Genomic DNA, 27,365 nt, shown 5'->3' with positions numbered 1-27,365 from the left:
CATATCTGTACAGATTAGTATATTCGGCCATAAAAAATGAAATGCTCGGAATTTAGTCTGCATATTCATTCAAAAACAATTTTATAGATGTTTGGTTTATAGATTTGAAATCAGGACACAATGAGAATTAATTTAATATATAATTTAACATTGTAACAGAGTAACATTGTTGTAATTGAAAAATTATGTTTTCCAACAAATAGGTCCAGTTTATTTCATACACAACACTGTACATGTAAAAGAACAATAAATTGAAGCCCGTGACAAGCTAATCTGAAACTGAAAGTTGTGTTATTTATATAATTTATTATTATTAAGTTGAGACAAACAACAACCAAGCTATATGACGAAGACAAATGAAGCAGTTATCGGCAGTAGGTAAGAAAATATTTCATTGTCACAAACCAACAATAATAACAGCTCTCTGGCCCATACAGGTGATTTGTTTCGAGTAACTTAAAATGGCCAACTAATGCCAGTATAACAGTGTCTAGATATTGAAATGGTATACTGTTTTTAATTAACAATGATGAGGTACATAAAAGGCGGCTGATAAAGCTGCATAACAAAGAGAATTAAATACTGAAACCATAATGGAAAGTAAGTTAACATTAGTGAGTCCTTTAAATAGTCAGCATCCCATATAGTGTGGCCAAGTTGTAGCGCGCTGGTTAGATCTGCAACAGACGAGCACAGGATAAAGTTCTATACATCAATAATACATCAATATTATATCAAGGTAGGAGGCAGCAATAAGACGAGAAAGTGTGGTGAATAAAGAACCCGCGATGCATGTAGCTTATCATTAAATGTCATTTTACGATTCTTTAAAGGTTGACTTGCAACAAAATTCACATTACAGTTATTTGGTATCAAAAGATTCTGAACCAGGCGGAGTTGAGTACGTCGTCGAAATAAAGAGATTACAATCTACGACGTTTTCAAGATGGCTGCGATTAACTGTTCATTTTTGAGCTTTTAAGAGCTTGTAACCACATTTCCACATATTTTGCACCTACAACACAGCAGAGTAAGACATGGTGAATTTTTTGATACCAAATAACTGTAATGTGAACTTTGTTGCAAATCGACCATCAACCCTTTCGCAGGCGAGTTTTTTGGGCTATTTTTGGCCCCCTGGGCAAATAAATTTTTTACAAATCGGTTTAGAAAAAAATCATTGATACACTTATTTATGATATTGTATACGTGTATTATGTTTTTATGAAACATGTTTCAAGCCAATTCTTCATATAACTGCTTCTCTAGCTATGTTACTTTTGGAAGCATTTGCCCTTCCAGAGGTCTACACCACAGTCTTGACACCATGTGCTTGTTCTGCTATAACCTTGCCTTTGCCTATAGCCTTTGGAGGACGCCATGATAGTAAAACAAAGTTTTTTGCAATCTGGGAAAACGTTCAGAAAGCAGAAACAAGCTACAAACAAAATTTCCAATTTTATTTGAAGACCTTTTTATTTTGGATTTTTTATTCGTTTAGTTATGCAAAAACGATCTTTTTCTCTCAAAACGGGTTTTTGTCGCTAGCAGTGACCAATTTATTGTAGTTTACTATTGTTGAAAAAATTATACAAAAAAGTCATTAAGCCAGCCGGAAATCAATTTATAAAAACAGTGTTTGTGTGACGACATATAATAATCGCTCAGCCCATTGGCATCAGTATCGCAAAGCGACAATAATGTTGCTATGCCTGCAAAAGGGTTAACAAAGAATGACCCATCATGCACAAACTATCTTTGATGCAACCTCATATTCAGAGTTGTCCACACCTGAATCTAAGATACACTGAGAAGACAATCCTTGCGTAGCTAGTAAAACTGCTCCCTAAAACTTCTACACCAACAATTAAACAGAAGGTTGTATGTCAGTTCTATACGGTGTTTGGAGGTGGAAACATGGACTTCCAAACACCATTTAAAAGTAAAGGGCCATTTTAATAAAAACTAAAACCAAACCAAATACAGACGCTTCCCAACTTACGAACGAGTTACGTTCCGAACGATCGTTCGTAAGGTGAATTCGTTCGTAAGTTGCTTCAGTGCTATATTTTGTATTATAATTTATGTTTAAGGCCTATATAAGTATATTGAAGGTTTATATAAGTATGTTTAAGGCTTGTATAAGTAACCTGTATTGGTTTGTACTGAAAAAAAAATTTAATAAAATGGAGAGAATACTGAGGTGGACGCCGGGCCATGACACTGCATTTCTTATTTATTGTATGTGTTGTCCTTTTATTATATCGTTGTTTTAATCGTTATGCTATCACTTATCGTTGTTGTCTTTTTTGTATGTGTTGTCCTTTTATTATTTTGTTGTTTCACTCGTTATGCTATTGTTATATCTGATATCCCGTCATAACACTATCACCTATCGTCACTTATATTGTTGTCATACCAACGCGCTAGCTGTCCTATTTATTCACTTTGTTAGCCGGTGTTCTTACCGTTTGCCGGAACGGTTGATATTATTGTATATAAAGGAGCGCGCTCATTCAGTTGAGCAGAGCAGATAGCCGTACGCTCCTCGGCTAGTGAAATTTGCTTCGTTAATAAAAAGCTGAATGAAATTACACGCACTCTTTATTTATTAGTCTAGATTGTGTCAAGTAAAGGCCGGCAAAATCCTTTCCAATACGCACAGTAAAAATAAAAAGTTCTTTGCGAACTGGAGATACGTTCACGCACTTATGCACTGCAATGAACTGGGCAGAGGAAGGTGGATGCTGGGTGGTGCTTCTGAGTAGTGCCTCAATCCGCCGCTAATACCTCGGTAATACCGTCACTAATAGTGTCGGACATACGCGCAGACATGTTCGTATGTACCGTTGTTCGTAACTCGAGTGTTCGTAAGTAGAGGAGCGTCTGTACTTTATGCTGCGACCTTCCTAGCACTACCTGAAGGGTACCTGGGGACACATGTCAGATACAACCCATTGTGTGGGTGAATATACAATGTACAATGAAAGACTAGCTTCAAACCAGATGAGTAATTAAGAGTGTCAGAGGGTGACAGCTATGATGTCATGGTCTAAAGGCAATCAACCTGAGTGCTGGAGAGATAATAACTATGAAAGATGACTCAGCACTATTGTCTATCTAATCTTAGCCGCATAGAAACGGTCAAATAAGCGAAGTGAAAAGAGGAAGTGGACTGACACACTAGACCACGTAGTTCATCATATCTAGTTCTACAAGAACTGTATGTAAATTCCATGCGCGAGTAACCTCTTCAAATTGGTGCAAGTCAAATGAGTACCGAGTAATATTTTAGATAACAGGGTACATGAACAAAACTATGGCTACTAACAAAAGAAAAATGCCTTTTCCAAACTTGTGCTAGAATGGCGGTAGGATTTTTTAGTTTACAAGTGGTTCACGCGCAATGAGACCATGTATAATATGCAACCACATGTTTACTCTGGTTATCATAGAATTGCAGTCATACTCGCTATTAAATATGTCATGTTAAAGGATGAGTCTGTATTTAATAGTGTAAACCATCAGCTAGCTCATCAGCGCAATGAAAGCCATATGAATAGAAAATGTTGATTGAAAATCATAATCACATGATATCGGTCAAATGGTCAGATATAAGCTATAGATCTAAGAGCTACTGATTTGGTGCTTGGCAAGACAACACAAGCACCTTATTGGCCGGAGGACTTGAAAAAAATTGTGTATGTCTCAGTGTCGAAAATTAATGTGAATGTAAAAACACATCTCCACAGCATTCTACCCAATTTTTTGACAACAAAACTTTTGATGAGTTGTTTCACTGTAGCATAAAGACCACAGACATGCACTGTTTGGGCTTTAGACAAGTATAACACGAGACATCTCATTTACTGCTGCTAACAGAGGCATCAGACAAGTATAACACAGGATATCTCATTTACTGCTGCTAACAGAGGCATCAGACAACTATAACACGAGACATCTCATTTACTGCTGCTAACAGAGGCATCAGACAAGTATAACACAGGACATCTCATTTACTGCTGCTAACAGAGTCATCAGACAAGTATAACACAGGACATCTCATTTACTGCTGCTAACAGAGGCATCAGACAAGTATAACACGAGACATCTCATTTACTGATGCTAACAGAGGCTTCAGACAAGTATAACACAGGATATCTCATTTACTGCTGCTAACAGAGGCATCAGACAAATATAACACAAGACATCTCATTTACTGCTGCTAACAGAGGCATCAGACAACTATAACACGAGACATCTCATTTACTGCTGCTAACAGAGACATCAGACAACTATAACACAGGACATCTCATTTACTGCTGCTGACAGAGGCATCAGACAACTTTAACACAGGACATCTCATTTACTGTTGCTAACAGAGGCATCAGACAACTATAACACGAGACATCTCATTTACTGCTGCTAACAGAGTCATCAGACAAGTATAACACGAGACATCTCATTTACTGCTGCTAACAGAGTCATCAGACAAGTATAACACGAGACATCTCATTTACTGCCGCTAACAGAGATCAGCGCTAGCCACCAAACTGAAGAAAGCACCAAGTAGTGCCATCACTTTCACTTGGTCCATAAACTAGATCAACTGTAGTTTATAAGCTACACGCCAGTCGGCGTAAGAAATATAGCTTACATTTTACTGAAAACTGTGTTCAACTTGTGTTCTGTCTGATTGCGCTGATTTTGTTTCACTCTTAGCCTTGTAATGAGTAACGGCAGGAAATAGTCATCACTTACTACATTTTTCTCAGACTATTCCAGTTTAGGAACCTCGCGGCTTGTTGAGTCGTATTTGCGGTCCGAGTCTGCACAATAACCAACATTTTAATCGTCTTGTTTACTTATTACTCATATATACATCCTACAAGTTTCTTGATTAAATTTATTTTCGTAAATCCTGCTCGTACACGAATGATGGATTAAAGCACACAAATGAGTTTTTTCATGCAATGAGCTGGGGGCTCTTTTTGAAGTTATTAAATGACAACTCATTGTGATGCTTAGCAGAAGTGGTGTGGAAATTTAGATTATGTCAGAGGAAAACACCAAATGGTTTTCAAATTTGGTTTGGCATCCGGCTAAAAAATGCTTCATTATTACAAAAATTTTGTTAGGTACTTACAGAGCCCATGTTACTTACCTTAACGAGGCCTACTCATCATTTTACTGTTACAGAAAATGCAGCGGTGAACTTGGAGGACGGAAAAAATTCTTGTGAATATTACTCAACATGCAGCTTTCGAACAACCACAAAGCTGGTGCAGCAATGATTGCTTCCTGAATCTAGCTTTTAATCGAAGAGACTCGGCAACGATTAGCTCACCTTTTTACTCGCTTGAACGGATGTCAGATTTATTCCTACGCGCCCCTGGGTATTGAAACTCAAATGCACGATGCACTGTTAGCAATAGGCTATGCTCAATGTAGGAAGATACCATTTTCACCACATGTACATAAAGCTAATGATAAGCTAAGTACTTCTATAAAAGCTTAACCGAAAGCATTTAAATAAAGGACCAAATATGGAAAGGCACTTTATCAAACAGTTTAGTTGTCACGGTGTCACCTGATCATTAATGTACCGACGTTATGATGTAAATGGTTATCTTGCTAACTGACAACTCCATCAGCCAGTTGCTCTAAGGTTTTTCACACAATCTTACAGCAACTGGCATACGTTAACAGTTGAATCTAAATTCACACAAGATGACCAGTTGTAGTCCTATTTAAAAGTGAAATAGAACGATGTGAATGTAGCAAAGTTGTACACTTCCACGAAGTTGTACACCCCCAAAGTTGTACACCCCCAAAGTTGTACACCCCCAAAGTTGTACATCCCCCAAAGTTGTACACCTCCCAAAGTTGTACACCCCCGAAGTTGTACACCCCCAAAGTTGTACACCCCCAAAGTTGTACACCCCCCAAAGTTGTACACCCCCCAAAGTTGTAACCCCCCCAAAGTTGTACACCCCCAAAGTTGTACACTCCCCCAAAGTTGTACACCCCCCAAAGTTGTACACCCCCCCAAAGTTGTACACCCCCCAATGTTGTACACCTCCAGAAAGTTAGTTGTACACCCCCGCAAAGTTAGTTGTACACCCCCACAAAGTTAGTTGTACACCCCCGCAAAGTTGTACACCCCCGCAAAGTTGTACACCCCCGCAAAGTTGTACACCCCCGCAAAGTTGTACACCCCCACAAAGTTGTACACCCCCACAAAGTTGTACACCCCCAAACAGTTAAACACACCCACAAAGTTAAACACGCCCACAAAGCTGTACACTCCCACAAAGTTGTACACCCCCACGAAGTTGTGCACCCCCCCCAAAGTTGTGCACCCTCACAAAGTTGTGCACCCCCACAAAGTTGTGCGCCCCCACAAAGTTGTGCGCCCCCACAAAGTTGAACACGCCCACAAAGTTGAACACGCCCACAAAGTTGTACACTCCCACAAAGTTGTACACTCCTACAAAGTTGTACACTCCCACAAAGTTATACACTCCCACAATGTGCATTTATCAGATAATCCCCTATAACCTACTGCTTGCTGCTTTGTGGGAACCAATTGCAGCAAATAAAATTTATTGTAGTTGGAAAAGATGGAACTGCGTGTAGTAAGCGTTGACTGTGCAGAATATGTATTAACAGAGCTACTAGCAAAATACAGTAAAATAGTCTATTCATCGAGCTACTGAAGGGATAAATAACAACTGTACTGGGTAATCAGGTGAGTGTTATGCGCTTGCTGCACAGACTGACGTCAAGTTCCTATCACTTCTTCGTGTGATTGCTTATACATGAGCTAACTTTGGTCTCAAAGTACAAATTGATTTTCAGCACAAATATAATTCAATTTTTTAATACCAATTTTTGTAAGTATAAAATAAAATGGTCAAAATTTCACTTACAAATAATAAAAAGTGTAAAAACTAAGTTTACTTGAAATAATTAGTGAAAATCAGAGTAATTTACAATCTTATTTTTAGCCCTCACCCTACCACTGAACCTCCATCTCTGTGTCTCTAATAAAAGTAACAATCAAAGCCTCTCTTAATGATTATTACTTCTCTAAGTTTTTCCCTGATAATTTACATTTAACATTCAATGTTTACAAAGTTTCACTCGATGCACTTGTTTTAATACTGTGTAATTGCTTGAGTATTTACCATAGCTTCTTGTGGGCTCCGGAGTGAATTCAACAAAAATACAGTGCGATTTTATTACAATATAACAAATATCGGCATAGATACGCCAAAAATATGAATTCATATGCCAAGGTTCGAGTACTACACAAGGTTTAGTCCAATGTAGCAGCAGCAACAACATAAACTAGCTGTTACCCTATGATAAAAACCCTACCAACTATGATAAATAGGAATTTATGTTAGCGCAACAACATCTATTTATAGACTTACATCGTCAATGTCATCCAGATCAAAATCGTCTTTTTTGCCATGTGGATTATCATCCTCGTCAGAATCTGAGAAGTCTTCCCCATTGTTATCGAATATCACAAGGTTTTCACCCTCCGCATCCCCGAAATCCTCATTGATTTTAGCTGCAATTTATTATTGAACAAGGTAAGATATTATTGAACAAGGTAAGATATTATTGAACAAGGTAAGATATTATTGAACATGGTAAGATATTATTGAACAAGGTAAGATATTATTGAACAAGGTAAGATATTACTGAACAAGGTAAGGTATTATTGAACAAGGTAAGATATTATTGAACAAGGTAAGATATTATTGAACAAGGTAAGATATTATTGAACAAGGTAATATATTATTGAACATGGTAAGATATTATTGAACAAGGTAAGATATTACAAGGGTAATAAAGTCATAACAAAAGAATAGAGTTCTTCAGATAATCTATTTTAATTATTGATTAATATTAATCTCACTTTTTATGTAAAAGCAATCGAAAATCTCTTATTAGAGCGGTTTGATAAAATGTTCACCGTTTTCTGGAAGTTCTCCGTATGCCTTTAGATTTCTAGCTTCATCTGAAGAATATTTCATAATGACATCTGCCCTCGAGTCCTGGTAGTCCCTCAAGCCAATCAGTATTATATCCGATTGATTGATCCACACCTAATTCATCAACATTTCAATATTAGCTGCCGCTTAGCTAAATCCATAATCTTAAAGATTGACTTGCAACAATATTCACTTTACAGTTATTTGGTATCAAAGGATTCACCATGTCTTACTCTGCTGTGTTGTAGGTGCAAAATATGTGATTACGAGCTTTTAAAAGCTAAATAACGAACAGTTAATCGCAGCCATCACCAGACCGCCGTAAATTAGAATCTCTTTTCAAAACGGCTTAAATGGGATGTAGATGAACAAGATGGCTTCTGTTTACGCTTTCATGCAACCTCATTCGTCGAAATATTTTCACAAATATACTTCAGGTATTCAATAAAACCATGTCTATTGTTCTTGCGCGCTTATTTCATAATCATTGTAATGGTGTCATTTTGAGCACTACTATCTCAAAACCTACCGTGAAAATTCGTTTAATTTTAGAACCGTAGCTCGAAGGAGTGCATATCATTCTTCGATAAACATGACGAGCCTGTTGGTCACCTGTGATAGTAGGAAAATGCTGCAGAAATTATTCGCGCTGTTTGGCGGGAGGTACGAGTCGCATGATCAGATTACGACTAGACGATTAGACCAAACCGAAACAAAACTGTAAAGTAGCGAGCATCTATATTTGGTAAGGGCTATTCGGTAAAACCCGAAGTGTTCATCATAGACTAGTGCTACGAGAAGTTTTATTGACCTTTCAATTCACGTGAAAACATCACGTGTCAAAACAATAACCAAATGGATTGATTACATCAGAGAAATAAACTGATTCTGATCTAGGGCGGTTTCGTGATGGCGGAGATTAACTGTTCGTTTTTGAGCTTTTAAGAGCTTGTAATCACATTCCCACATATTTTGCACCTACAACACATCAGAGTAGGACATGGTGAATCTTTTGATACCAAATAAATGTAATGTGAACTTTGTTGCAAGTCAACCTTTAAAGAATAGCCATATGCAAAACTCTAGTAGCTGCTCCTCACAGATGACTTTAATTCTGCTCACCCATAAACAACTCGGTGCATGAACCATGCAAGACTACTGAGATGTAGCTACTTGACCATGGTATTGGCAACTAACTTACAACTTACTAGCGTAATCACTACAGGCTAAATAAATGTACAGTCAAACTTCAACATACTGAGTCAATTAATTCAAAAATTATTTGTATTATTATTATTGTATTATTATTATTTGAAGAGCACATACTCTTATGATAGCACATCGTAATAAATTCTAATTCAGTCCAAAGATCACCAATCTTATAACAAAAACTACAGAAAGACTAAATACTTCAAGCTGAAAGCAAGTGAATACACATCAAGTTTTGGGGATACAGGAGAGACGATAAAGATAGTGTTAAGAATACAGAGCTAGTCGAATTTAAAATTCATAAGCTTAAAATTAAGATAACATATTTAGATGTTCGTCTTCAAAGCTGCTATTTTAATAGTCCCATCCACTCATATCAGGCTTTCTCTTTGCATCACTTTCTCTTTTTGGTTTCCATAAATATTTTACAGCATTTACCAAAAACTGTTTTGTTATAATTTTTCACTGCAAGTTTAGTATTGCTTTTTTCCCTTGAGTTTCATCATTTTATAACTAAAACAAGAAGTGAAGTGTCATATTATTCTTACACTGTAAAACTAAACTGTTTGAAAGACAACCGCACAGATATGCTCTAATTCACAAAACTACTATATACCAAAAAACATGTTACAAGTTACTTTAAAGGTTGACTTGCAGCAAAATTCACATTACAGTTATTTGGTATCAAAAGATTCGCCATGTCTTACTCTGTTGTGTTGTAGGTGCAAAATATGTGGGAATACGATTACAAGCTCTTAAAAGCTCAAAAACAAAAAGCCGCCGTAGATTGGAATCTCTTTATTTCTCTGACGTAGCCATGAAATTTGGTTATCGTCTTGTCACATGATGTTCTCTGTGAATTGAAAGGGCAATAAAAAGCTCAATATAAAACTTATCGTAACACTAGTTTATGACAAACACTTCGAGTTTTACCGAAGACCCCGTATCAAATATAGATGCTCGCTACTTCACAGTATTGTTTCGGTTTGGTCTAATCGGCAAGTCGTAATCTGATCATGTGACCCAATACATCGCAAATAAATTCTGCAGCACTTTTCGATTATCACAAATGACCAACAGGCTCGTCATGATTATCAGACAATGATATGTACTCCTTCAAGCTAAGGCTAAAAAATTAAACGAATTTTTATGGTAAGTTATAAGATATCACTGCTAAAAGTGACAGCATTAAAATGACGATAAAACAGACGCGTAAGAATAATAGACATGGTTTTATTGAATGCGTGAAGTATATTTGTGAAATATTTCGACGAATAAGGTTGCATGAAAGTGTAAACAGAAACCATCTCCCACAACTACGTCACATTTGAGCCGTTTTGGAAAGAGAATCCAAACTACGGCGGTCTCGTGTGGCTGCGATTAACTGTTCATTTTTGAGCTTTCAAGAGCTTGTAATCACATTCCCACATATTCTGCACCTACAATACAACAGAGTAAGACATGGTGAATCTTTTCATATCAAATAACTGTAATGTGAATTTGTTGCAAGTCAACCTTTAAATGTTGAATCAAATACTTGTTCAAACTTTTCATCATCTGTTGAAAGTTGTACATTAAGGTCAAGATTTGACACTAGTGGCAGCCAGAAATTTCAAGCCATTTCTGTGATAGTGTGACTCAGTTGATAGAAACAAAATGCTGTGATCCTAAACGAACCTTTTTTCGCAGTTTTCCTCTAATATGACACAACCTTTTTATTCCATCAAAACAGAGAGCCTCTAAATGTCCATTGCCTAACATCTTTGTGACTTGCGCATACTCTGCAAATACATTGGGAAATAAGAGTTTAACTATATACAGATAATTACAACAAGTATAACTGGAAACCAAGATATGGTTTTGAACAGCTCAATAAAGCACTCAGAAACAAGGAGTTGACACAAAATCCTTAAATTCTAACCTTGTCCGTCTTCTTTGAAGATAAGCTCACGCTTCATGTTTTCATTCTCATTTTTTCCTCTCCTTCTGTTTTTACCTCCCTTTCCTAGTGTATCACAAAAATAGTTTATTCATGCTTAGCTGTATAACAGACAGGTAGTATCACATAAATCTTACGCTATGCAATCCTACTAAGATACCGGTAAACCATAGAATGTTTTTAACAACTTTTACGATAATATCACTCTTTTTAAAAACCAAACTCTGACTTGAATTGAGCTCAATTAAGCATATATACAACAAGGCAGAACATTTGTTGCCTATTTGTCATAAAATATAATTTACCTTTATTTTTGGGCATAGCTGGTTATTGTGTCGTAAATCAGATACAAGCAAATAATGTCTTTAGATGATCAGTGTTTAATACACTATAACAAGAACACGAGAATCTGTAATAGTTTTTGTTCTGAACAAGCAGGAACACTTAGTAACTAAGAATGTCGATGAACAACATGAAGTCCACGAGAACACATGAACAGTATGCCGGAGACATCCGAAGAAATATAATCAGCGAGTCCGTTTGAAAACAAAGCTTGATATTTTAGCTTCAGTTTTTAATAACTAATGCTTGCTACAATCTATTTGTATATATTTGTACTACTGCGTGTGCTTTGAGGCTACGACAAAAATGTTATCTCTCATCGTTTTCGCATAAAAATTGATGATATGTTACCAAAGACCTCAATTTTGAACCGACCTAGTCCGAACTAACACGGTCTACTTTGGTAACTGACCAATTAGTGTGACCAACGTCACTGAGCGGGTAAATTCCACGCGCGTTAGGAATTCCCAAGCGTTGTAAGACAAATTCTCACAAATCCATAAGCAAAGAAGGCTAGAAAGGTAATGGAGACAAACGTTACAGCTCAGTACTGATATCAAGATGCACTCTAGTGTACTACAAATTTTTTGTCAAATTTCGCTATGCTGTGTTGTTGCGCATGCTTTTTTTCCAAACAATCACTTTAGCTGCCAATATTTCGATTCAACTCAAAAGGATAATACGCACGCCTCTATTACTGAAGAAGCCATTGCTAAGACTATCGATGAAATTTCATCTCAAACTTCTCTGCCTGAAGGTAAGTTGAATTATACTCCAACTTTTACTTTCTTGTACTAAAGTTCACAATTCTTTTGTACAGCGTGCATCTACCTTGATTTCAGTTAGGAATATTCCCAAAGATCTTAATAGTCGATATGAGACAGTCTAGCCTCAAAATCTAAAAAACAGCTACCAAACAGTGTGAATACCACTTTAAAGTGGCTATAGTTATTGTAAAGCACAATACCACTATACCATTACTCCAAACTGCATGTCTCATGGGTTCGGCCTTACCAATATAAGCAGTCATGTCTTATGGGTTCTTATCAACATCGGAAGCTATAGGGCAGCCATCGGTTTACATGAATCAAAAACGCCTGCAGATAAAATTTTGAGTTAGAATTTTATTTCTACAGTTAAAACAGTACGACTAAATGTTATCGCAACAACCATAGAACCTCTTGGGAACTTGTACAGCTGTATTTCACAAGGTCTGTGCACAGAGAAATAGTAATGCATGCTAGGTTTTCATGGCTGATAAATACAGCAGCTAACTTGTCTCATCCTTTTGTAACATCAGATAGGCTAGTCTGGTTTTGCTAATCACCCAATATTTCTTTTAGCAATACTTAGTATTTTGATAACATAAAAGCTGGTCTCCTTTGCGGCTTCAACACATATTTTACATGATATATCACATACAAAACTGAATTAGCACCAAACTACAACAATATATATTTAGGAAAAAGTACCACAAATAAAGAACTGAATTTAGACAAGGCCATCATGAGGTCATCAGTGGAAATATTTATATTATAGTCCATAATTGCGTACAAAACCATATTGTAATTAGACATTGAGAAATGTACAGCAATAGTTGTCTTTCTGAGTGAATAATAGGTATAATCAGCGTTGTATACTGTGTGAATAGGAGGCTATTCCATGCTGTCAATGTTGTTTGCAAGTCTCAACTCAGCTAATGTTCAGAAGTTGCATCAGAGAATTAGTTGAAGGCAGCATTAGTGCATCAGTCAACATAAGAACACTTCTATGCCACACCTGTCGACTCCTATAATAATAATAGGAGCTGAGCAATAACAATGAAACTAATGCGTAATAACTGTGAATGGCGACATGTCTTTACACAAGTCATTAGTCTCGGTAAATGCAATTGCAATTTTGGTAATGAGGCGGTACATCGAAGGCTGGGCAGGTGTGATGTGACAGTCGTTCTGGTCGTTAGTTTATTATATGTGTCTGAAATAGTATGCAAGTTTTCACAACTATGAAATTAAACGTAGCAAAATATTTTAGTAACTGAAAAATTTATATGGCTCTAGAAGAGAAGCTGTTGGAAATGTTTCAACTGCAGATAAAATTAACATGTGCAAAACCAATTAAAAAAACATATGATGCCTGGCTGCCTTTATTGCGCCTACAGCTCTGATGCAGCAACTTCCTTGTTGTGAGTTCTCTCAAGAGATTTGAGTACAATAAGAAACCACAAGACTTTCCTGATCCAAGTATCTGAGTGACTCCCTCAACGTAAGGGTGTATGCGTGGAATTCGGTGTTCAAATTACCATAATTGATTTCTTAAACACAAAGAAGCACATTCTAATATATATTAATGAGAATGGAAATCAGCTGATCTGGCAGTTTCCAAAGCAGAGCATTTCCACCATTAAGCAAACTAATACAAGGCTGTCTAGGAGGTCTTAGTGCCTTCTTATTAATCATTATGGTTATAGCTGCAAGTGAAGGTGACAACTGAAGCAGGTGAATTTGTCACTTTCTGGCATAGCTGATTCAGATATGAATAATAGGATTCGGCTTGATGATAATTAGCTAGTAGCAAGAATAGGGTGACTCATGCATCAGAATGTTGGTCACCGTCTGTTTTCACCTTCCATAATATTTGCATAGGCTGTGATAATTCTATGATAAATATTCACTAAATCATGATTCCATTAAGAGGGGTCAGATCTCTATGGTCAGCGATAAGGGCAATTAAACGGGCCCTGCTTAAACAGTCTACTGCCGGTATTGAGGTTCTTAAATGCCTAAGATTTATGCATAAGATGCCCTAGGTGTTTCTTTACTTTATATCTAGCGGTATCTCTCTGCTGTTTACAAGCAACTAATGAACTCAAAGACTGAGTTACACGCCGTTGTTAGAACAAGCTACAATTTGAATAATGAAGATTGTTTTTGCTGCATATTTTCAATAGCTGTTGGTAAGCTGCAGATGATATTAATTAAACAGCACCGATTGTGTAAAGAGATAATTGAGGGCTATAACCACGTGTGTCTCTCGGTCTGTCTCCCAATCAATGTCAGTCAGCAGTTTATGGCTGTTCTTATATTACTCATCATCTGTGAGCTGTCGAAGGGGCAGTGATTGCTTCGACAAAGCTAAACAGCCCTTTCTTAGGCAACATTGAATAACGGCTGCATTTGATCTGTTCTTTGGCCAGCCAATAGTGGCAAAGGACAGTGGCATGAGAACTGTTGGAAGCCATCATCTCTCTTAGCATATTCACAGCTAATATTCAAAAGTAACTTTAAATATCATTGTTGCATTTATAATGTTAATTTATACAATATTTTTTTAATGTTTTGTTATTGTTCTTCGTTGGCAATAATTTTATTTTAAACAGAAATGTTTTCCAAATTCTGCAATACAGGAACCATAGAAGAGGGCAACAGTTAGTAAACCAAATCAAATGAATGGTTTGACACTTAAGGTTTAGAATACTTTTCTTTGTTAAGAGAACGGATATTAGGTTATAAAATTTGATTTAGATTTCTGAATTTCCCAACAGCTACATTTGTATTGTAATCAGCTGTAATTAGGCAAAACGTTCCCTTCATGTTACATGTACATGTAAATCGGTAAGGGAGGCATGTCAACCACCCTTATTAAACAAGGGGGCAAAAGTGAAAGCTATAATCATTAATAGGAGCTACTGAATCATCACTGAAGGAGTCTTATTAGAAGCTGCAGGTGTAGAGAGACAATAGCGGGTGTAGCTAGACAATAGCGAGCCCATGTGAGTGACTGGTCTCCTTAAACAAAACTTTTCACCGTTGTTAATCAATCCAACAATTAGTCAGGTTATTTTAATATGAATCAGAAAGACATTCTTTTGAGTGCCAGTTGTAAAACAACGGATTAAAACAATAATAGACATATTATAGGTCCCATTTTCTATTGTTATAAGCGTTGCATTGCTTACAGACATTCGGCTTAACAACACATCTCTGCCAGCTATTCACCTTGATCTCTATAGGAGTCGTGTCTCCTGTTACAGGCTGACTCAAAGCAAATATTTATTAGCCTCTTTTAAGATAGGTATCAGTGAGGATTCACAAAACGCTCGATTGTAAAGGCCTATTGTGTGCGCGTTAGTCGTGATGCTTATGACGCGTTTCATAATTTGATTCCAATGTTCATTTGGTACATTTTAACAACAGATTTTCAGTAATTACGATGACTTTAGGAATGCACCCCGAGCGTTTTACCTATTCAACTTATTCAAACCCTTGATAATTTCTGAGGTCGAGTTGCAATCGTACTCCTAAACATCAGCTAGCCCCTAGTTTTTTATTTTGTCCTTTATTACTCTCTAACTACTTTTTATTTAGTGAAAGTTATGCAAAAGCTGCCCTGATTTTGCTAAAGCCAGATCATTGATGGTGGCAGACTTCTCTAGATGCTCAATGCTTGCTATTGCACGCCGCCGTTTTTTATTAGTTGCTATTGCAAAACGGTTGTTTTGATAAGGGATTACGGACTAGAAACTTCAGAGAAATAGATTTTATTGGACATGTCTAAACAGACACGGCTAGCTTGGAATGACTTCAAATAAGTTCTCATAACTTAGCTTCTGACTCTGAGCTGTGATATGTTTGAAGAGCCCGATGGGGAAAATTAATTCTAAAATGTGCAAATCCTCTGTTTCAGCGCGCTAAATATATCTGTATAGCAAATGTTAAGGTTTACTAGGCTGTGTCTTATGTCCATGTACCTCCGTCAGCTCAACATAATCAGCTATGCTTGTCCTGTTACGTTATCTGTTGACACGGTTGCAAGGGCTTTGTCTCTTATCATCATTATAAAATAGATCGTATCTTGAGTTGAATCATATAAAAGTGCTGTGCAAACAGCTTATAGACTCAACGTAGCCTGTCAAGAAAGTTTAAGGCGGCCCTCTGACTATCGCAATGGGTACTTGGAAAAGGCGGTAGTCAAAGGTTGACTCACATCAGAATTCAGAAGAAATATATAGAGGGCCATCAAGACACTTAGTTACTGAGGATTTAGCTTTCCATGAAAATTTTCAGTTTCATTTTGTTCTTCATTGTTGAGTTTGTTTAACCTGACCCTCACTATCCTCTGGTTACACAAGTTCAGAAAGCAGATGTTTTGGCCAATTCTCCGCTCAAGTTTTTGTTATCCGATTCTCCCAAAAGTTGACACCTCACACTTGGTAACGTGTCTCGGTGGCTACGTTATTAAAACTATTATGTTGTCTCTTGTCATTTTTGCAAGAGTCCATCTTAGACCGCAATCTAAATTTTTTGACCGATTTAGTAAACTGATTTTGTTCCGATTATAAAGGGAATGTCTTACAGCGACGACAAAATTTATGCGAAACTAACCAACCAAGTTCGAAGATGGTGTCATAGCTAAAAGGGAGTTATTTTAGAGCAGACTAAAATAACACCCTTTTAGTCCTGACTCCTTTTGTAAACGGAAGTTGTAAGAATGAGACGACAGATCGCAATTATGCTATCAGCTTCAAAAGCGGTCAAACTCTGTATTGCAGCATAATTGTTGGTGTAAATTTACAGTGGTCTGATTCGTCATTGTTTGATAACAAACTGCTGTGAGCTCCTTGGCAGGTTGGCCAGCAGGCTAGATGCTTTCCTCGTTGTTGTGACTTTAGTCTAAAAACCGCTCAGCAACGCTATTCGAAAGCTTTTTATATACTAGCGCTTTAGAAACGCTTTACGAATTGCCGCTAAATTGCGCTTGAAAGTATTTGGAGTGTAAATGTAATTCATGAATATATTGTAATTATTAAATGCGGCTGTAACTTTTGTCTCCATTTTGTTTTTAACATCAGCAGAACAGCGGAGATAAACTCTCTATCGTTCAGTGATTACAACTGGAAAAAATATGTGATTACAGGAGACTGGAGAGTGCCGAGGTGGCGGTCTCTGAATGCCATCCTAGAGGGCTCCAATGAGATTGGACAGTACAAGGATGACAAGGCAGCTTACCACTTCAATGCTGAAAAGTTTGCCAATGGTGAGAATCGACTTTGACAAACCTGAAACAGGCTATTTTTGCCTATTTTCTGTTCAGCAGATTAGAGTAACGATGCTATTCTAGATGCTAGATTTTGCTTTTTGCTAATTTCTTTAAGCGGCTTTCTTTAAGTTTAAGTTTTTCTTCTATAGATACATGAAAGTAGAATACTTTAGAGCATTTACATTTAGCATGTCAGTCATGATAGGTGAAAACACGAAGTTGCACGACTTTATTACAGGCAATGAGTTACTCATTAAATGGAGAAGACAGCTGCTAGAAATCTTCAATCAGAGTAAGACTCCCCACACGCTCAAAATTGCACGACATCTGATCGGCCAATCGCTACACCTGATACAAGATTTCTACAGTAACAGTGATTGGTCAGAGTTCAAAGCCGAAATAAACTTTAACCTTAGTAAGTATTTTTTGGTCAATGAGCTCAGCGTATTTGTTACGACTATCACTCAAGTGCTGCCGGTAGCTCCCAGTATCAGTACATCAAATGGGAACTCCAAACTCAAGTGCTGCCGGTAACTGTTGTGAACTATGAGAAAAATGGAAATCACTATCATGGAAGAGTATATTGCTGCCTTTCAAATTTTCAGGGTCATTACTAAAGGCTATGGATTATCAGCATCATATGTTAACTAAAATCTAATCATCTGTGACAATGGCAGACATTCAGAAATTGCTATTTGGAGAGTCTTAAAATGTCTTACAACCTCTTTTTAGGAGTTGTTCTCACATTCTTTTAGTGTTTTTTCACATCAATAGCGAGCTTATATAAGGTCAAGTTTCCTTTGTTCCCACACAATCCTAACTGATAACTGGCAGCGCTTCTACAACTATCACTTCTGATCTGTTTGCCTGTTTTAACCGTTCGCTTTTTCCAGTATGTTTTTTTGCGTTGATATATGCTTGAATGAGTTGAAAAAATAGGCCATACAAAACTTCAAACAAGGGATTGTCTCAAATACAATGAGAGCTTGCAAAGATCAAGTTTTGGATCACATTCATAAAGAAGTCATGCGTGGGTAGCATATACTTGGTTTAGGCTGTACAGATATTTCAGACTTATATAATTACTTGTACATGTAATGGTTGTTTATTTAACTGTAATATTGTAATTATTGTCATTAATAATTATTGTTGGTAAATGTTGTTTTCCAGTTACAGCATCCTTATTAAAAATTAAAAAGTATAATATAATAATAATATTAATAATGTGCTCACACGTATATGCCAGACAATAAAACTATAGCTATCTTATACTTAAGGAAAAAGCTTTTATTTATGCGTTATAATCATTTTCATAGAGCTATTGTTTTCACCGACACCCAACATACTTTGAAACTATAAACAGAATTGCAGCAAAGTTAGCAGCGCTTGAAGTACCACAGCCTATCACAGTGAGTGGGCTCACTGTGATAGGCTGTGGGTAAGTTAAGAGAAATATTACTAGTGTGAGTAGACAACTCTCTGTTGTAGCGATGGCAAACCGAGAGGCTCTCAAGCTGTTTAAGTGGCCATGTTTAGACAAGAACTCAAACAAGTAAGTTGGTATTCTCACAGCAGACATAACATAGCTATTAGTTTTTGATGACTTACAGTTCATCAATATGTCCGAAAACAGCTTGTCAAGTCTGGTGATGCTCATACAAGTACAGTAATTGGGAACTACAGTCTTCTTCAGAAAAACTAACACATTAGCTGGTAGAATGTATCTTTGCCAGTAGGCTTGTGTCTGAATAAGCCAGCTATTAAAATGTGAAATAGAATGTGTTTAACAAAACTGAAATGTTTTTAGTCGTAAAAGACTTGTTGAAGGTTACATGTAAGTTCCTATTGAATCATTTTCTTTTTTACTACTAGTACTCTGGCTGCCCTGTGTGCCATGAGAGATTGTCATGTGTAATACGTATCTTCTAGTATGCGCGAGTGTCTGAGTTCAAATCCCATGTAATGCAATATTTCTCTAACCTCTAGCCGTGGCTTACTATGGACAGAAGGGTGAATGAGCTCTTATAGTAAAGATATAGTGAAGATTAGCTTTAAAGGTTGACTTGCAACAAAATTCACATTACAGTCATTACAATCTCGTCTCGCTGCGATTTTCTGTGTGTTTTTGAGCTTTTAAGAGCTTTTAATCACATTCCCACATATTTGGCACCTACTACACAACAGAGTAAGACATGGCGAATCTTTTGATACCAAATAACTATAATGTGAATTTTGTTGCAAGTCAACCTTTAAGCCCTGCAATACTTGGGAAGTTTTTAGTTTTCAATCAGATAGCCTGCTAGTGCATGTTTAAGTGGCTGGTTGTCATGAACCTGCTTGGAAAGCAAATATTTGTGGCGATTTGGTGTAAGGCATGGAGTGCATCGTGGGTAAATTTTGGATTAAATCAGCTGAAAAAATGTGGAAATGCATAGGTTTCAGACAGGCAGACAGACACACACACACATACAATGACTGAGTGGGATTTATGAATATAGATTTGAATAGAACTAAAATATGTAGATTTTCAGAAGCTCGTTAACTGTGATGCAGAAAACTGAATATTCATTTTGTAAATATTGCAGTTGGAATAAGTCTCAATGACGCAAGCGACCTGAGCTAAACAGGCGATAAATAGAAATAGCAATTTTAGGGAATCTCAGCGCATAAATTCTTATTAGAAAACGGTGTTTAAAAACTATTTTCGAAATGGTGCAGATGTTACAGATCTGTTTCCTGTTCTATCATTAACATTCCATAAACATGTCAGCTGTTGTGTTGAGTCAGCCCTGAACCATTAGGCAACATTTCAGCCCAGCATGTAATTATCAATTATTGATTGCATTACAAGCGCGTGTATCTATTGTTCTGCCTAGCCTGACTGCGCAACTATATTATATTATATTATAATATACTATACTATATATACTATTTATATACTATACTATATATATATTAACTATACTATATTATATTACCTCATATTTGTTTAATAAGAAAAAACAGGAGTTACCCTCTATTATGCAGACAACTCTAGATATCTCTTTTGAGCCATTTTAATGCTTAAACTAAGTGCATTGAGCTTGTTTGAATTTTAGAATGATAACAGGCAATATTGCTCATGCACATGGATATATAGCCAGCGGCTTCAGGTCTGGACAGGATGCAAAAAAGCCAAATGGTTCGTAAGATATATAACATATAATGTAAATGAAAGCTAGTAAGTCTCAAAAAGTAAGTCAACTATCCATCTGGCAGCAGTCAGCTGTGAGAGCAGTGGTTTTTTGTAGCCCCAAATCTGGCTACACCAACTTGATTTATGGACTTACCATTCTTGCCTCACCGCTTTTGTGTCTCAATCAACACTCTATCTTCTGAAATTGCGTAATTTCTGATGAATTTTAATAGTAACAGGAATAATAGGCAATGAACTGGCTGGCAAGTGTAGTCATGGAGGCCGATTTGACACCTCATCAAATTTAATCGCTAGAGGCGGAGTAAACAGCGAGTCTCACAACTCCGGGTTGTCTCCGAAGAGCCATTTTCATATCTTCTCTTCAAATTGGGCAACAAAAGCCACTCAGGCACTTTTTCACTCACAATCAGGTAAGTCACGAACCATAACTAAATTGCAAAATCTTATAGCTGTCAAAGTTTTTGGTACTGCCTTCTACGCTACACGCCGCCTTGACTCATCCATCTTAACCTTATTCAGACTACAGCCTCTCATCGACTCTGGCACCGCTGGACATTCTCCGTCTTCTTGGAGTCGGAGTTGAACGCCATATTGGGTTTCTGCAAACTCAATTTCTCTGGCAGCTGTCAAATACAGATGACTGGCTGAGTGTGTGGGCGAGTTATAGGGGAGCATGGCCTTGGAGTGTCAGCCACCTTTACACTGCCAGCGGTGACCTTGGTAAGTTAGCAGCTGATCAAATTAGAGCTAAGCTACAAAATTCAACGAGCTAATGTAAATTTATATTTCTTAAATCAAAGTTTTATATTCTCTATTCCACATTACGTATCTGAACAATTATATGGTGTCTGGCAACATAATTACCTGAGACTAGCTTAAAACTTAAATGTCAAATGGTCTTTAGCAAAATTTTCATCACTGGCAAGGTCTGCTGAGATTAGGATCCAATCTACGGCAGGTCTTACGTATATACATTTATCTGGCCTTTAAATATTTACCTTGGCCTCGGCTGTACTTAGTGATGGTTGGTAATGGAAAAGGGACTATGTCAAGGTTGTATATATTAGCGAGAGCAGCTATGGCCTGATGGTCGAGAATGCCTTACCTACAAACAGCGGGTTAAGATGTGATACTCAAAAAATTCGCTGCTGACAAGAATGGTAACCAACAAAATTGCTTTCTGCAGCTGGGCATGTTTCCAGCCCACTGTGATTCCTCACCACTAGACTCAGACATGTCCAACCAGAATCGCAGAGCTCCCGTTCGTACAACAAAGGCTCTGAAATACACAGGCAGCCTCTGCTTGCAGTAAGCCAAGCAGACATAATACTTAATCTTTGAGAGACTGCTCAGACATTAAAAGCAAAATCGTGGCCAAAAAGAGTTGTAAAACAGACGGCCTCTTGCCTAACAGAAAAGTGGTAAAGCGGTAGGACAATAACACCAGGTCTTCCACACAATATAATCACCCTAAATGGTCTTCATTATTATTAATAAACCTGCCTACTAAAGAAATGAAGCACTCTAGAATAACTGATGTAACACATGGGTATGCCGACAATTGGGATAGGGAACCTCAGATTTGATGAGATCTGCTGAGATTTGTCTTCTCTATGTACATGTAGTGACTTGCTAAGGTATTGTCCATTGTACTAACAGTTTGAATAGTTGTAAGGACAGAATAAATTCAGCCTTTTATCGGTAAGACATCTTATCTTTATATTCTAGAAAAAGAAGGTTCAAGTGTATACGAGCGATTAAGGGAGCGTCCCAGTAATTCATCCCTTCCGATTACTGAGGCTAACATTCTCCATGCAGCAGAGACCCTTCCAGATGATTCTGATTTCGTCATTGTAACCAGTAAGTATGGCAATTGATGAGGTCATGTTTATCTAAGACTCAGAAGTGATGAATCACTTATCAGAAACTCAGCTCTATCATTCCCTAAGCAAATACTAATATCTACGCATGACAGTATTGACTTGCTGATATGACATTGAAGCATGTAGTCAAAAAATGTTAAATTGTGAATATCAATATTTACGGTCTAGGGCCTTGACAAACAGCTATCACTGTATGACATTAATTATGGTCATGACTTAAGCCTGAGGACTTGCACAAACCATGAAAGTAGCTTTAGCGCATAGGTTTATGAAAGTCAACAGTTATTTTGTGCAGACCTTCTAACATCTCTATGTAAATGTACACATATGTACCCTTTTACATTATGCAGATGGTACATTGGATGGGACATTGAGAGCTGAACTCATAAGGAAGGTATTTGTAGCGAGAGGTATCCGAATCTGGTGGTTTGTCACAAACCCAAAGTCTGCGGGTGAGTAGACGATTATGGAGCTCCTTAGTTTACCCCGATTAGTCGCATGAATCATGTGAGAAATGTAGTCAAGAACTTGCAAGCTGTGAGCAGACAACTTCAACAGTGGTTACTTGTCTTATGCTCATACCTTCTGTAGTTAAGGATGGAGCACAAGTACTTAAACAGTCAGGGAAATAAAAACCTGTGACTTGAAGGGTCATTCACATCAAATTTTGAAATATTTGATCAGGAAGTATAGGCATTTTTCTATCATTTGAGATTCTTTTTGTTGGTTGATGTGATCTGACTGCCAGGATGTTTCATTATTAAAATTGACAAAACTTAATTATAGTTAGAATGCTCAGGAAAAAAGGCATGCCCAGACTTCCACAAAAATTACATTGGCAGTTGTGCATGTTGTTTATAAGTGATAAATATTTGGTCTCATCAGCATTGGGATTCATATACTTAATAGAATTTATAAAAAACAGTGGGATAAATTTTAACTAACTTATTTTTAAATAATTTGAAACATAGCCTATATCGGAATGTATCAAAGGCTATATTTGAAATTTTATTTTCACAACAAGAGCAAACACAAAATAAAATATATGTCAATAGAAGAGCCTAACACTGTAACTTGAACACAATAGCCGATAGTATAATGATAGGAGAAAACTGGAAGTACAACTATTGACGTCATTATTGGAGAATACTTTATTTTCTAGTGCTATCTAGTTTGGTTGATTTTAATCTTAAAACATCCACGCAGTCAGATCAAGTGAGACAAGAAACAGAATCTCAAATGATAGAAAAGTATTTATACTTTCTGATAAAATCCTAAAATTTGACATTAGTTACTCTTCAAGACTAATGACTTTCAAGCACCTTCCAGGAAACCGGCAAGATATTCTACATGACTTTTAAATCATAGCATGAGATCTTAAAACTAGTTGTATTCTTCTCTAAATTTTCATAGTCTCAAGTACGATTTTGCATCATAAGTTTCCGGTTCTCATCTAGAATGTTTTAATAGGCTCCAAATCTAAAATGTTTGTTAGGCACCGATTCCTCGGTATTGCGATGACTTGCATCACCAATTACAGAAAACTCTTTAGCCACTGCTAACCGCAATATTACATGGCAACTGTAGGAACACTTTAGTACATTACTTTTATTTTAAAAGTGTTGCGTGTTGTGTTTTAGAACAAGATACCTTGAAGATGATAGCTCAGATCTGTTTAACAACAAGAGGAATGATGTTTTATATCAAAGGATCTCGAGACCTTGTTGATATTATACACACTATGAAGGCTGACATGTACATTACACACTATGTCACCACAAGTAAGCAATAGCTTGTATGAATGATGTCATAACACTTGCTACTTTGTGTCACATAAACAACATGTTTTAAAGCAAAATGGAGATAGTGTCTTTTGTTGCAGGGTCAGCTTAGTGCTGAACGTGATCAGCATGCTGTACATGTAGGTTAGTGTAACAAGTTGACTTTCACTTCAGTAGAGTGATACTTGGCATAAATACCAGCTTCTGGTCGAGCTATAAAAACTGCAAACAGAAGAGTCTCAGCGCCACATGCTGTCATACATACACGTACTAATAAGTAACCATCTCCTAATCTCTGACTCAATATCTGAAAGTCATTATCACATCTTTAATAAGCACCAGCTAAGTCAATGTAGCTTGCAGGCAGTAACAAGATTTTTATTTTACATCTGGAGGCTTGTTACCAACCCACTTACTATACAGTTAGGAAGAATAGAACATGCTTTTTTTATTTATAACTCCTTACTGACTCTTCTATATTAATGTTAAAACGAATTTATATCGTCACAATAGCATCTCATCTTCTCTTCTTCTAGATACAATGCACATTTTCCTTCCAAAGGACAGCTCAACATTTGTTGTGACGAACTGTGTGAGGGCTCAAATTAATTGGCTGAATGTGAAAACGATCTTTGGGCAGATTGCGATAAGTGGGTTGGTCTCAACTGACTTTACCGCCATCTACAAAGTCACTCCCTTGGAAAATAAGGATCTCATAGGAGTGGCTACTTTAGGAGATGAAAATTTGATCTCTTGCACAGTTAGCACATGGACATCCAGACCACTCGCTAGAGTGCAACCCGTTGCCAAAGGTCCCAGAGATCAATGGTATCCAAAGAATCAAGGTAAACAGAAATTTGCCATAACGCTTTGAGTTGGAAAAAGTACTGTGAGAAACAAGGTATTTTGGGAACACTGTATTTTAGTACAGTGTAGTACAGTATAGTACAGTGTGCTACAGTGTACTACAATACACAGGGTGACCCAAAATACCTTGTTTTCATGCTTGGACTATAAGTCACCCACAGCAGTACACTGAACTACAGTGGGTGACTTGCATGTCCCGGCATATATCATGGTATTGCAATAGAAAGCATGTGAATTGTGGCATTTATTACCATTCTGTAATGAAGTAGATTTTGATGGTATTGCGATTTTACCAAATTTTATAGCTAGAGTCATTGGCTGCCCAAGCTTTTTATCGTGCTGTTCTTAGTGTGTCAGAGGAATTGCTGCACTTGTTTTGTTAACCAATGAGTATTTATAGTTTGTAGCGGATGTCTATTAGCTATAAAATCAGCAGCAAAGAATGTTCAAGCCAAAATAAATCAGCGAGACCTGAATGTGTCCGGCTGCAAGTTTGAAAATAGCAATGATGAAACAGAACGGATTAGCTTCACCAAAGAGCTCACAAATTTTGAAACCCAGGTTAGTCTTCTAATATGACAAAAGTTTGGTCGAGAGGCTTTGTTGAACTCAAACTATTAACAATTTGTTACTTCTCTTTACAAATATTTACCTGATCATAAAAATTGAGTGAATTGGTCTAGCTTGGCAACGACAATTCTCTTAAGTGCATATGAAGTCTGTCAGCCTCAGGTCCGTCAGATTTCTCTGCTGGTTGGGTGGATAGGGCCCGATTACTTTATTGAAAATGAATGAAAATCTTTCCTAAGCATTAGTCCTAGTATTCTAAAGCTCTTTTTTGTGAGTGGTAGTCAAAAAATAACTGCAGGTTTTTGAAGAGCCTCGCTTAAATAGTAAATTTTTCATTCTCTGCATTGTCGATAAATTTCTTTTTAACATAATGCTTTCCGTTAAGTTTATCTAAACAACTTTTGCTCTTCACTTGATTTGCTGCAATCTGGTGGTTACACGTGGTAATAGAGTTGTCTGTTCATGAAAATACGAGAGCAGACAGCTGTTCCACAACTAGTTATCTACATGTACATCGAAATTGTTCTAGCAAATAAGAAATTCCTGATTTATTAACTAAATTATAAAAACTTTCTTCAAATTAAGCAATTTGAATGCCAATAAATTAATTTACAGTGATATGTTTATATTTAATAGCCCAGAGCTGTAACAGTGACTATGAAATACTCCAAGGCAGCGCTAGAGATGAATGAATATATAGACTCACAGCACGTAGACATACAAGCTGACTCCATCTTACTCAGCAACGCCACAAGTGCAGACGTCGAAATTAGAAATCTGCTATCTGTGGATGTAGAAGTAGAAATGGCTGTAACTCAGACTGGAATTATAGCTATCACTCCTAAGAGTTGCTCACTCACCGTAAATGCTGTCTGCAGTGTGAAACTGATATTCCATTCCAATCCAATTAGCCAAGACAATAGGTAAATTTACTTTTGTTGTTTTTATGGCGCGGTTGGCGTGCTCTCTTCAAAACTTATTCAAGTCTCAATTTAAAATGCTGCCAGAAAAATTCTTAAACTTATGTAAACTATGTTATACTGACTTAAATTTCATCACTGAATGCCAGTAATTCTGAAAACATTTTGCAGCAATTACGATGTTTCAGTTTTGTTGCATTTGCTTTTATATTGTAGACCAATATCTCTTGTTGCTATAAGCAAGAGCGAGGCAAGCGATGAAGAGTTATATGATACTCGCACACTTTATATCATTCCAGTAGATCAACACGCAAAACAAGACAACCAGCAGACAACTTCTACCCCATCATTCACAACGCATCCGACATCATATGACAAGGGGGTCTCAATATCTAAAAATTTAACATACCCTAATACTAGTAGAAGTGGAGAGATTGCGGTATCACCCTTTGATACAACACGTTATCTTTTATGGGCCATTTTTGGGACTTTTGCACCCCTAATTATGTTGGTAATTATTATAGCAGCCCTAATTTATGTGTGCCACACTCTCTACCTCAGACGACGCTATCAGCCTCCTCACAAGCAGATACCCATCGATAAAGTCTAA

At 37.0% G+C, this 27,365-nt stretch overlaps 2 protein-coding genes across 2 annotated transcripts; one reads left to right on the top strand and one right to left on the bottom strand.

Annotated features, from left to right (window-relative positions):
• Nucleotides 1-286: 286 nt before the first annotated feature.
• LOC137403931 (eukaryotic translation initiation factor 1A, Y-chromosomal-like) lies at nucleotides 287-11,665 on the bottom strand. Its single transcript, XM_068090054.1, has 6 exons — nucleotides 11,463-11,665; nucleotides 11,140-11,223; nucleotides 10,896-10,999; nucleotides 7,991-8,123; nucleotides 7,440-7,582; nucleotides 287-677 (listed from the first exon to the last, which is right to left on the bottom strand). Exons 1-6 carry the CDS (start codon nucleotides 11,476-11,478, stop codon nucleotides 672-674), a joined length of 486 nt encoding a protein of 161 aa, XP_067946155.1. The 5' UTR covers nucleotides 11,479-11,665; the 3' UTR covers nucleotides 287-671.
• LOC137405288 (uncharacterized) lies at nucleotides 11,615-27,365 on the top strand. The gene is made up of 15 exons (XM_068091517.1): nucleotides 11,615-11,655; nucleotides 12,147-12,256; nucleotides 17,416-17,535; nucleotides 17,777-17,953; nucleotides 19,027-19,090; nucleotides 20,637-20,719; nucleotides 20,947-21,144; nucleotides 21,254-21,454; nucleotides 22,463-22,594; nucleotides 22,968-23,069; nucleotides 24,258-24,398; nucleotides 24,935-25,243; nucleotides 25,666-25,826; nucleotides 26,472-26,758; nucleotides 26,972-27,365. Exons 1-15 carry the CDS (start codon nucleotides 11,615-11,617, stop codon nucleotides 27,363-27,365), a joined length of 2,520 nt encoding a protein of 839 aa, XP_067947618.1.

The sequence above is a fragment of the Watersipora subatra genome, chromosome 9 (genome assembly GCF_963576615.1).
Source record: "Watersipora subatra chromosome 9, tzWatSuba1.1, whole genome shotgun sequence".
Lineage (NCBI taxonomy): Eukaryota > Metazoa > Bryozoa > Gymnolaemata > Cheilostomatida > Watersiporidae > Watersipora > Watersipora subatra.
This window is presented reverse-complemented; position numbering and strand designations above follow the sequence as displayed.

Coding starts and splice junctions, on each gene's coding strand:
- LOC137403931 (XM_068090054.1), bottom strand. Junction 11,000..11,139: donor CTTCAAAGAAGACGGACAAG/GTTAGAATTTAA, acceptor ATGTATTTGCAG/AGTATGCGCAAGTCACAAAG. Junction 8,124..10,895: donor GAGGAAAACTGCGAAAAAAG/GTTCGTTTAGGA, acceptor TTGATGAATTAG/GTGTGGATCAATCAATCGGA.
- LOC137405288 (XM_068091517.1), top strand. CDS start 11,615: ATGTCGATGAACAACATGAAGTCCACGAGAACACATGAACA. Junction 11,656..12,146: donor TCCACGAGAACACATGAACA/GTATGCCGGAGA, acceptor CAATCACTTTAG/CTGCCAATATTTCGATTCAA. Junction 23,070..24,257: donor CACAAACCCAAAGTCTGCGG/GTGAGTAGACGA, acceptor GTTGTGTTTTAG/AACAAGATACCTTGAAGATG.